Below are 12,619 nucleotides of genomic sequence, written 5' to 3' on the forward strand. Positions count from 1 at the left end.
CTTATCAATTATAGCCCAACACATCAAGGCAGCTTTAAACCAGAAAAATCTGTAGTGGCATGTAAAATAGCAGTTTTTGTGAATGGGGTTTGGTGGCTTTGAAGAAAAATTTGACCAATATTATGGCTTTCTTAAAAGGGTTTCTGACAGAAATGTAAAGCAGTAATACTTTTCTACAAATAATGTTGATGGTTTTAGGTTTCCAAGATACATTTTCCTGCTTTCTCTGTGCACAAGAGTTCATTGATGAGCCTTCACTAAAACAACAATGAACAGAAAGATGTTCTGTAAGATGGAATACAAATATGAATATAATTCTCTGTACATTACCTACTAGTGAAACCTTTCATGCTAAAGTGCTTATAATCCATTGTTAATATATAAATAGTCATATGGCATTAGTCTGTGGTCACTGTGGACAATGGCTGTGTTTCGTGGACACTTTTCCAGAAAAATCTACATATCCAAAATTAATTGCTTCTGAGAAACATGTACATGTGCTGTTATTGTGACAGATGTGCTACTATGTTGATGTGCTAATGTGGTAGCTGTTTTGTTTACCAAAAAAACTGTACATGTGCAGACTGTGAATCCAAACCAGTGCACTAACAGAATCTAAAAGCCCTGTAGAGTTGGAGAGTATTTTGTTCTTGAGACTTTACTGGCATCAGACTGAAAATGGAAATGTAGCACAGCCACACACTTCACGGTTTTGTATTTTTCCTGGCATCAAGGTTGTTTTTGTAAAGCGTTGCACTCGCATGAGAGATGAAGCAGGTCTTCTTTTTCTGCGCTATAAATACCTTCGTGACAATATGCTCCTGATTTTGAATATGTATTATTCTTCAGGTCGGTGCTGAATAATTGACTCTTTAACGTGCCCTTGATGGCTGTCCTGCCTGCTGGCTGTTGTAAAATGTACCATCTGTTTACAAAGTCAACCCAAACGCTGTTCGTCATTCGTGTGTTGACTGATAAATCACAGCGGTGTTAATACTCACCAAGAGACCTGGGTGTCCTCTGACATTCACATTTCACATTGGCATTGTGGTTACTGGAGTTGGAGCAAAATAAATGTCACATTCAGTTAAAACCTCCGTTTTAGGAGTTTTGACCTTATCTATTATGTCTGCGGAGTTTTAATTGTAGCTTAACATCAACCAGCCAATACAGATGTTAAAACCCCCCCAACATCCAGCTTAGTTTGGTGTGGGGAAAAGAAATAAAACTCTCAACTGAGTCGTTTGTAAATCCTCCCAAATCCTTTTTTTTTCTTAAGCAGCTACTAACACGTTTCAAAATGTCATGGATATCCCGGCTTATGGTGTTCAGTGCTATGTGTCAGAATACTGGGAGGAGAGCTGACACTCTGCCTTTTTATTTCCCCTCAGCCAGCGGTGATACACTGTGCATGATTGTGGATTTGATGTCTCTGAGCCGATAAGGAAAAGCACACATTTCTGCATCTTTCCCCTGATAAAGTCTTGACAGTGACAGAGACGGGGGGGAGGGGGGCAGACTCAGGTCAGCTCCGCTGCTTCTTATCAATCACCGGACGCTTCGCAATGCATCAAGACATGACACCCTATTTAATTCCCTCATGCCTCCGAGTATCAGACGTGGGAGCGCACCTCTGCTTTTGCCTGCTTTTGAGTCCTTAGTCGCTAACGTTGTGGCACCCAGTCAGAGCCACTTGTCTTTAAAGGCCACGCCAGATCTGAGTGCTGTCTACAGAGCACTTCACTGTGAAGGTCACCAGCGGGAGAAGGGAGGGTGGACATGTCAGCTGCGGCGGTGTGCTCTGAATACTTAGGAGCTCCACTGGGAACATGTCAACTCACATGTCCATTAGCCAAAGTTACCAGAAAAGGGTTAACTGGGTTTGAAACAGGCAGGTCTGTTAGGAAGAGCGCAGGTGGTCTCTGCCTGGCAGAGGTGAAGTCACACACTGTGTTTATTGTGGGTTATGTATGATGTAAAAGTGTGTCAAGTGCACTCAGTCGAAGCTTTTATGTCATTAGTTGCCGTCTTGATATGATTAAAAATTGAATATGCTGTAGATTTTTACTCAAACCACACCTGCCTGTCACCAGAGACCAGAGCGTCCATGGTCCAGTGACAGTAGGAGTCTATAAGTATGATGAGGGCAGGTGTTAGTATTAAAACAAGTGTTTTCAACTAATCATTCTCTCCACGTAGTTTCATTCAGCCTGTCTCCGTTCGGACATTGTAGCTTTTAAGATGGTATCGCAGATTCAAAAGGATGCAGTTTTACAAGTTTAGAGAATAATTAAACATTTATTCCAGTCACATCCTTAGACATTTAATCATTCTTTGCAACAAAATTTGTGTGTAATGCAGTTTTTCTTGTTTCAATCCAGTTAACGCTCTTAAAATCACAAGATAACCTTTGACATTTTTATAAATTGCACACGGTTCTAATTGTATGTGCACGTCTTTCCCTCTTCTGATAAACGTGAAAACAGACTCTTCAGATTCTGGCACATTCATCTTCCTGCGCGGTGAAGGTCAAATGTCAAAAGTGAAAGGAAAACACACCTTTTCTCTCTGCGCAGAAGGGTTTAACATTCAGCTGTAATATCAAAAAAGTGTCAGTCGCTCACAAAATGAGCAACTTTAATATTAAAAGTTCATGCTGAGCAGTCTGAGGGCATCAACGCCTTTCATGCTGCTATTATAAAACTCTCGCCTTTACAAATAATGCATGACGAACTGTGTATCCATCAAAACACTCTGAAGTATTAATGAGAACTGGCATATACATTTCTATATCATCTACTAAAACACACACACACACACACACAGGAGCGCTAAGTTCAAGTAGCGGTGATAATAAAGTACTTTGGTTTGTACTGCGGGGAGGCTGTGCATCACTTGACTCCGTCACAAACGGAGCACTAGTTTTGAGTTAAGCGTGTAATGCCTTCTTTCAATGAAGGCGCCGTGTGGCAGAATTGTATTTATATAAACACATTTAGCATCGGCTTATTCTGTCCCCATGGTTATTATTATCTGTGAAGTCAGCAGTTTTATTCTTGCCCTGAAAGAAAAGGTGAACCCAGCATGTGATGCTGTATTGTGCAAAACAGCAAAGTGTTTCCTGTCTGTTAGTTATGACCCAATACAGGCCGTAATGAGCTCCTGCCACCATCCATTCCCACCGTAGCTCTGAGCACGGTTCCTCGCATAATGGAAATATGCAAATTTCATACGTATGTCGTCCATTTGAATTATTTTTTGTCTCGGTAGCTGTTGTTTGCTGTGCTGTTTTTGCTTTATTAATATTCTTTTCTGCTTGGCATTTTCAAGGTCTCCTGTATGCGATGCTCAAAATTCTGTCTTCCAAACAAATGCACAACGATGAACTGGATCTGTATTGACCTGCTCTGATTTGTGTTGTTAAATCTTTAGACACACTGAACTCTTATACAGTAGAAACATATTTAAAAACCTAAACAGAGCCCGTGTGATGTCTGCCATTTCAGGATGGAGACTTGTCAAGAGACTGACGACTTTAAAAAGGCAGCGTGGCCTCATGCCTGTGGCAGTGACCTGTTTTCTAACGCTTCACCTCACTCAGCCAAACAAGCTTGTATTAGTAATGATTTTGTAACAGTGTGACCTCAGTGACTGTATAACGTCAGCGAGCAGAACTTCACTTCCTTTTAACAGCACTTTCAACAATGTATATCCAGATTGAGCAGTGTCAACTAGTAGTGGATAATTCCAGTAAGCAATAAGCTTGGAAGAAACGAAAAATAAACTTTTACTCCTTGCTGGCATAAAATGACAACAACATAGTGATTCTGAGTGGGAGAAAGTATTCTGAAAGCAGATTTCGCTCCTTTTCCAGTCACAACTATTTGTTTTCTTAAAGGGAATCTCAAAAACAAGCCACAAAACAAATTTTCTTATCAGTCAGACCTCGATGTCTCCTTTCAGCTGATCTAGAAACTACCTCTGTCGCCTGTCATGGCTGCGGATGATAAATCCTTAACCCGCGTTGTAAACTCTCCACGGAACTATTCACAGTCCTTCCCTTAGTGCAGTTGCTTTTCAGTGCCACCGCTCAGCCAGGTTACTGTTAAGCTCAGCTTCTTCCTTTCACATGCCTCCTCTATTGATTCGGCCCGTGGCACCACGAGCTTTGCGAAGCAAACACAGCTCTTTGCAGCATTTGTGCTTTCTGAACCGCTTCTTTAGTAGTCCATTTCACTGTATTTACTGGAGTACGTGCTAAACGTCTTGTTGCTGCTGTGCCTGTTGTCGAATCTGTCCTAAATTTGCTCATTTGAACTCCTCAGCCGGGCGTTGATGAGATAGCTGCCCTCCTGTGACGCACTACTAAGACTGCATGGGACACTCATTACCAGTTATTATTTAGTTAATTATGCCCTGGAACCCATCTGCTGTTGTTAGAGTTTTTTAACTCTTTTGTAGGGCTTATTCAGGAGAGTGCATCTAATTTTCTCTCCTGAATCTGCTTTGTCTGTAAAACATTTCTTTATTTTAAATGTTTGGCAATCATCCCTTAAATAACGTTTTAGGTGGAGTCATTCATCTTGTACCTGACAGCAGTAATACAAACAAAATTTAATTCTGCAAATGCAAGAGTCTGTTCGTTTGATTCATATGCAGTAAGAAAATAGAAATCCAGAGCGTTCATATGAAAAGGTTTATCATAGGATACTGTGCACTTAAAACCACCCTTGTTTGAACTGCGTTCTGCGTTTGTTTGGATTTAGACGTAAAAATCCCAACCGATTTTCTTCTATTCATCTCTAGCAGATGTTCATATTTTATTGTCTGGGGGCTGTTTGAATGACGCACAAGCAGAAGCCTGTTTTATTCTAAAACCATGGTAATGAGCACAATTTACACTTTACTTCCTCTACACATTTATTTCACCGTTTAGCTTTCTTTAGCTTTCTGTTTTATCAGACATGAACAAACTTTTGGTGAACCACAGATGAAAGCCACAGTGCCCCCATTCCTTTCTACATTTGTTTGGATTCTCAGCACGTTTTTCTGCTTGTGTGCCCTGAAATCTAAAAAAGACACTTGTGTGATGGAGCTCTTCCCCCTCTGCTCCCATAGGTTTTGCAATCCTCCAGGCCATCATGGAGTCGGCTGTAGCCAATAACTGGCAGGTGACAGCTCGCTCGGTGGGGAACATTGTGGACCCCACAGAGTACAGACGGATCATAGAGGAGATGGACCGGCGGCAGGAGAAACGCTTTCTCATCGACTGTGAGGTGGATAGAATCAACTCCATACTGGAGCAGGTACTGCACCAACACACCAACAAAACTCAAGAAATAAATATTTATTATAAATCAATCCCCAATTCAGCCTCACGACTCTGCATGTTAGATTGTTTCTGAAGGAGAAACACACTGTGTATTTCTCACTATTTGCCTCGATCTCCATCCCCGTGTAACACTCAATAAAACGAGTCATTTCTTCTGTGTTATTACCCCAAGCTTGCGAGCGCATCACAAATCCCTTAGATATCAACTTTCTCATTTAGAAATTATGCTAAAACAGGCGAGACGGGCACATTCAATTAATGCTTGTTATCTGTTGTGTTGTTTGCTCGCATGTTGTATGAGGTCACCTGGGCATAATTCGCACAGAGGAATTAAACAGCCTCCTCGTCCTTGTTGCCTAGGTGATCATCAGCTACACTTTTCCCACATGAGTCTTGACTCAGATTCAGTGTTTACTAATGCGTGCAGCTCGCTGTGGCTGCGCCGTGGAGAACATTTTATCATCAGAAACGTTAGTTAACCGGGAATTTGCTTACTTAGAAAATCATTAGTGTTCGTGTGGATGATTAGAAGCTACGTTTATGTCTTGCGTTAGTGTACTTTTTCCTTAAGACAGACTCACGTTGATGGAGAATATCTCTACTGGCTATGAGTAAATGTTGTCCTCTCTCAGAAGCAAAGATGCAGCTAATGTGACAGTCCTGTCAAATAAATTTAATGGTGGAGGGAAAACTATATGTCATGCTCTGTTTCTCACCACCTTTCTTTTAATGGTTAAAATAACTGATCCATGTCTACTCATATGGGTATGAAGAGTGGTATGGGCTTTTTTGGGATCGCTGACAAATGTCGTGTCAAGTCTTTCTGTTTACGTGTTAAAATCTGCGAATTTCCATGACTCAAAGTTTGGATGACTGCAACTTCTGCTCACAAAGTAATGCACTGCAAAAAGCATTAAGCCTGTTTCATGTGCGTGCCTTCATGCTCTTTTGAACCATTAATCCCGAGGACATCTTAACCTTCGGTTCCTTGCTCAGATATTTGTGCATAAAGGATTCTGCCCTCTGCAAAATGATCTTCATTAAAGTCGGCCTTACAAGTTTTAGTCTGACCTTCGCTGCAGATCTGCCTTCATTTCCTCCGTCGCAGGGGAATATTTTTAGTGACAGCAGTGAACATTTACATTAATTAAGAGAAGTTTGCTTTCCTCTGCCCTTCACATTGATAGGGAGGAGCTTTCAAATGTTCTCAGTTTGATTCAGGTTATCCCATTAAATAACAGCGGTCACTGTGTTATGTCAGGTCGATTCAATCACGTCTATTCGGCGGTGGATTAACGTGAATCGTTGTCCTGTAGGCAGCATCTGTCAGACAAGCGTTTTTCCAGATGCTCGCGAGTGGCAAGACACGCCCATTTCTCTTGGGAACGACTCCTTATACGAGCTGTGACATCAACACTTGCTTTAATGTAATATCAGCTTCCAGTGTAAGTAGGACAGACTGTCCCATAACAGCAACAACAATGAGCCTACTATAAATAGCCTACCTTCCTAGCCTGAGGGAAGATCTCACACAAAGGCAGAAGTGAGCAAACACAACTGAGATCACTCAGGCATCAGAAAGCATTCTGGTCATGATTCACTTTTTAATAAGTAAGATGGTAATCATCAAAATAAACAGCCAGCCTATTGTAGTATGTGCTCTGTGCACTGTTAATAGATTTATATGCAGAAATCTATCATGCAATTTGCGCTAATCACTTTTGTCATTAAACTAACTCCCGTTGTTACAGGCTGTGCTGTGGGATTTCTTCCTCTTCTGTATTTCTTACCACCTCTGGTAGTATCCATTTGCTCACCCCTTCAGAAATGTAAAGATGGAGTGATAAACACCTTAAGGCTCCTCATCAATTATAGAAGCACAGTGGATTTGTTATTGCTCCCAGAAAGGACCCGTCACCTCCAGCTTCCTCTGGCACGGCGGACAGACACAGAAATAGGCAGAGAGAGAAAAAAGTACTTTGGAGGCAGAGAGCTTGTGGGAATTGAGCCATATAGTGTGAGTCTCCCCGTGTTGTGCTGTGGAGGGAATAGGAGGAGCGCTGGACACCCAGAGGTGCACTGGAATTCCACACCCAGTGAGTAAGACAGTGAAAGAAGATACTGTATTTGGATGGGATTACATATGTGGATGTTATTTAATCCTGGTAACAGCAGTTCTGTCCGTTGTTCTGTTGGTTTTGATGGCAGAAGTCAATAGGCAGCAGGTGGAATTCTGGGGTAGAAATATCAGTCATAAAGATTTAGCTTCTTGAATCTGTGTTCCCAATCCTATTGTAATCCATCCAATAGCTGCTGAGATATTTCAGTCGGCGCAAAAGTGACTATAAACTGAGTGACTAGCAGACATTGGCTGGGCGATTTCAACACTGCTGGGATTGGTGAAAATGTATATACTGTATGTGACGAGTTCTGTGAGAGAATGACACAAGAAGTTAACCACACTGTAGTCACAGTTTCTACATTGCAGTGGGTCAGTTGATTATGAAAATGTCTTTGTGGTTAGCAGTAACAGAGGAAAGATGACAATAATACAAGATACAGATGTAATGCTAAAACATTTTTTCTCAGTTTCTCAGCTCTGTGCTTTAAAGATGTACAGAATGAATTCTTTGGCAACTCTTAAACTGTTGTTGCCAGAAATATAACATGTTAAAATACTGTTATAATACTACTATATGCCTGCTAGCACTAAGACTGAAATAAATAATGGAAGTTAAAAATACTTATATTATGAATATTTATGGTAACTTTTTATTTAGTCAATCTTCGCATTGTCTTTACTTTTCTTCCTTTTCATTTGTTTTGTTTTCACCACTGAGTACATCTGCACACAGTATGAACCATTAACTTGCGTGCTGCAGGTGACTGTGTGAAACAACTGTCATGCCCTAGAAATAAACTACAACAGCAAGAGGACTGTCTGTTCTTGGGCCTTCATTTTCTTCTCCTAACTTTGGCTGTGAGGAGAAAACAGGGCTTTGAAAAAAGGAACACACTGATTACAGTGGAAGTAAGTTTGTGTATAGGCTTCTCTGTACTCCAGGCATCTGAAGGAGGCTCTAGAGAAGCAACCCAAATGAAAAACAACATCAAACACACCCAAGTGGGGGAGTTAGCAGGTGTGCTACTACAAGGATAGTGAGAACATTACATGTTCATACAGGTTTGTTTAAATTTTGCTGAAACTGGCATCCAGCCTGAAGACTGTGATGTTTAGAGGTGTGCTGCTGAACTGGGAAAATTTGTGGCTTGAACCATGACAATCCACACGGTATCAGGAACAAAGGTGGCAAAAACAGCTGATCCTGAGTCCCTTTATTGTACAGGTCTGATTCAATAAACCATATATCTTTTCATGTATGGTTATAATGAGCATACAGAAGCAAGGTTCAGTGTATAGTAGGCACTAATGACATCGCTAATAAAAGCACATTAGATAGCAGTACTGTTTAACAATGAAATCTATATTCTTGACCTGAATATATATGCTGAGACCCGCGACTCAGCACCATGTAGCATTTAATAGTACTCCACAGTGTGTAGTAAGATGGGATAGTGTAGGCTGGCCGAAAATAAAATGTGGTATTACTATGGAGCCTTCTCCATGTGCTGCAGCTAAAGGTCTAATAACTTTGACAAATAAATGAATCAACAAGTTGTTGATTTGCAGCCTCCTTGTCTCTGTTAGCCAGGGCGTTTGATGAAGTTTTGAATTGACTGCTGTCTAAATGATTTGGACCATTCCACTGTTAGCTACGCTGCAGCGGATGCCTTTTCATATGAGTGTGCATTGCTGTGGTACTTTTGTTGTATCTCAGCACTGACATGTCATGTTGATGAACTGCTGCTAGCTTGATGCAGCGACCCAAACGGCTCCTCACCTGTTTTATTGGAGACATCCACATTGTGGTTACATGATCAATGACTAGTCATCTCATCAAGTTGAAAAACCAACTACTTGACTAGTCTGTACAACCCCTGATGGAGAGGTTTTATTTTCACTGATATTCAGCTGTGTCTTTCATCCTCAGCATTTTCTCCTTTCAGTCTTTGTTGGTCAAATCCAGCCTCACATTCTGTCCTGTTTCGAGCAGCATAACAGTAATTATTTGACTGGTGTAAAAGGACAGTTATCAACTTCTGGATACTTGTTCCAGTTCTGAAGAAGGCAGACAAAACAAATCACTGTAACAAAGAGAAGCCTCCATTAGTGTTGAAGCGAGTCAAATCCTCTTGAGTTGGCACTTGGGCGAGCATCCAGCTCTGCACAGGACTGTAGTTCCATCCTGCTTAATTAGAGTCAGTTCCCCCGGGAATATTTAGGCTGATGGTCCTGCAGCTCGGCCCGGCTAAGGTCGGCCTCCAACAGCAGAGCGCCAACCTGCTCATCTAGACAGGCGGACAGAAGGAGCCATGAGCATGGACAAATAAATATAATTGAGACCTGGAACAACTGCTCTCTCTCTCTCTTTCTCTATCTCTCTGTGCTCAGGAATCACAGTCAGTCTGTCTCCTCCGCAGCACAGTGACACAGACTCACATTTCTGATTGTGTCTTCAGCATTCTAATCCAGTTTTTTTATGTTTTTATTTTGTGAAGCACTTTGTGTTGCATTCTTATTGTGTGAAAAGTGCTACATAAATAAAGTTTGATTTGATTTGGTTTGATTCAACAAGGAGATGAATACTAATGTGAAGATTTCACATGACGCTTGTTCTGGGTTTATTTGTCTGTTAGCGATGATTCATTTGATTGTAATGCTCTGGCGGGGGATGGAAAATGATGCACTGCGTTTTATTTTTAACTACAGAATTTCAAATTCAAACCATATATCCGCAGGAAGGCATCCTGCTGATAGATTCGCTACTGGTTTATAGTTACAGAGCGATGTTGTTTGATTGGGGGTTAACCGTTTAATTGTTTTTGAACATATTGTAATTATGTCTCTGCAGTGTGTCTAGAGACTTGAAAAATATTCATTTCCACACTGAAGAAGAAGTAGTGCACTGTTCAGGTTTGCAGCATTGGCTGGGAAGGGCAGCTTTGAAGCTCCATGTGGTGACTCTCGCCATTTCCATCTTGGAAGTGCCTGACTCCTCCTAACTCTGGACTGATAACATTTTTTTTGCATAACCTTGATTACCCTTAACATTCCCAAAAAGTGTTGAATAAGGTCAGCTGGAGGCTCAAGGTGTGAATGTTGTTGAAACGTCTTGGGGACAGAAGTCAAAACTGAATTATAAATAGTTGGTAAATTTAATCTCAGTCCTCTGTTTAGAGAAGGTTTTCCCACTTTGACATAGATGGCTTCCTTAACTCCTCTCTCAAACCATCTGTCCTCTCTGGCCAGGACTTTGACTCCAGGCTCCCATGGACAATAGCCTCGTTAGAACTCTATTCATAGGATAAGTTAGCCTACGCACACAGTTCCCCCCCATTCAAGGACAGGCAAGTACCAGCCATTATGGTAATTGGTGACCCCAGTTTCTGGTCAAGCAAGTTTCTGGTGGGTGTTACCCACAGAGTTTATTCCTATTTAAACCTCAATTTCCCACCAGTTTATAAGAACTGAAGAAGCTACTCGGATGAGTGGCGAAACGTCTTCAAGAAATTCTACAAGTCCAGCTGACCTTATTCAACGCTTTTTTGGATTACCATGACCTGGATGACTGAGAACCTTCACAGACATACCCTTAACATTTTTTATTTCTTCTGTAAAATTCTTCTTCTGCTTCTGCATTTGATCATCTGTGGACTTGATTTGTGGCCAACCTTAAGAGGCTATTCAAGCAATGGCTGATTTGATGTTTGGTGTGCAGCTCTTTAGGAGCTCATAATAGCATAAGCATAAGCCTTCACTCGTTTGTTTCAAATATGTGAGACATACACCAATCAGGCATAACATTATGACCACCGGTGAAAGCAAATAACACATGGAAGTAAATAACACTGTCACCATCTTATGACAAAGAAGAACAGCACAGAACAAGGTGTTGCTCCTGGCCTCCAAATCCACTAGATCCCAAACTGGTCAGGTATCTGTGGGATGATCCATAGAGACACCACAGCACACCCTCAGAAGACCCATGTCCATTCTCTGATGAATCACAACTGTTTTGGAGGCACAATATTAGGAAGGTGGTCTTAATTAGTGTAGTTGTTGTCCTGTTTTTGTTGAGGTTTGCCAGGAAAAGCATATCACATGCAATATCATTATTTGCATTTTTACATACGGACACAACTGTGTGCTATTTTGAAAGGAAACTTACACACACAATTTGAAGTCAAATTTTACATTAAAAAAAAGAAAAGGAAAAGAAAAGGTGTATAAGATGGAATATTTTGATATTTTACAAAATACACTTTCTTTTTTTTTCCTTAGATATGGAAGGTTTTTTGACAGTAGCTGGCTAGATAAGCACAAAGGCAAGCAACACTGAGCCTGGTTCTGGCCAAAGAGACAAACGAAAACAATTGCTAAAAGAAATTAGACATAACAAGTTAATTAGCTACTCACTGTATGCCAGGAGCCCCTTTGGCATTGACAAGCTGTTGCCCCTTCCCTCCCAGGCTTTATGCTTAGCTAAACACAAGAAAGTGTTTGCAAGAAAGTGAATATGCATATCTTTTGTTATGTTCTCATATCTTATCTTCACAATCTAGATTGTTTTCTTTTTGCGTCTATCCTTGAGCTCTCATAATAGAATCTAATGCACAGTTTTCTTCTCATGAAATATTTACATGCCCAGTTTTTTTTGTTTTTTTTAAAAAATGGCCCATTGCCATTTCTTTTACATTGTCGGTACATTACACATAATAGAGTGAGTGAACTGTCAATAAGTAGACAGTGGCAAGGCCCCAGTATAGATGTACCAGTCCAAACTAGCCACATCCGTCATAGCGTAGCTATAAAACAAATCAGGAATGTGTTCATTTTCTATTAAAAACATATTAAGCAAAATACACTTTCAAAATAAAGCTCTAGAAATGCATATTATGATTCAACCTTCTGGCCTAGCCTGTTGCCAGATGACAACTAACTGTAGTGTGATAGTTGCAAAGCCATGGCACCCAGAAGACGGTCAGAACAATCAATGCTCCCGTTTCCGTTATGCTTTCTGGCCTCATGTCTCTTTCTACCTGAGCGGCATGAAGAGGCTCTTTGTGAGAAATGGATTTTGACAGAGAGGAAGGTAGGAGCCCTGTGACCTCTTCAAGGTTTCCGGTGGTTTCACATAGTCACAAAAACGATTTTCCCAGGGGACC

The 12,619-nt window shown here is 40.9% G+C and overlaps 1 protein-coding gene across 5 annotated transcripts in view; it reads left to right on the forward strand.

Moving 5' to 3' along the window:
* The window catches only part of gria3a (glutamate receptor, ionotropic, AMPA 3a), a 69,666-nt gene that overhangs the window by 24,323 nt on the left and 32,724 nt on the right, over window positions 1-12,619 (forward strand). For all 5 annotated transcript variants that reach the window (XR_007114268.1, XM_047606318.1, XM_047606319.1 and 2 more), the window contains exon 4: window positions 5,119-5,306. Coding sequence is in view for 4 of the 5 variants with exons in the window: in XM_047606318.1 (XP_047462274.1) it covers window positions 5,119-5,306 (188 nt within the window). In the remaining variant the exon portion in view is untranslated. The remainder of the gene's footprint in view (window positions 1-5,118; window positions 5,307-12,619) is intronic.

Source organism: Mugil cephalus, chromosome 15, assembly GCF_022458985.1.
Source record: "Mugil cephalus isolate CIBA_MC_2020 chromosome 15, CIBA_Mcephalus_1.1, whole genome shotgun sequence".
NCBI lineage: Eukaryota > Metazoa > Chordata > Actinopteri > Mugiliformes > Mugilidae > Mugil > Mugil cephalus.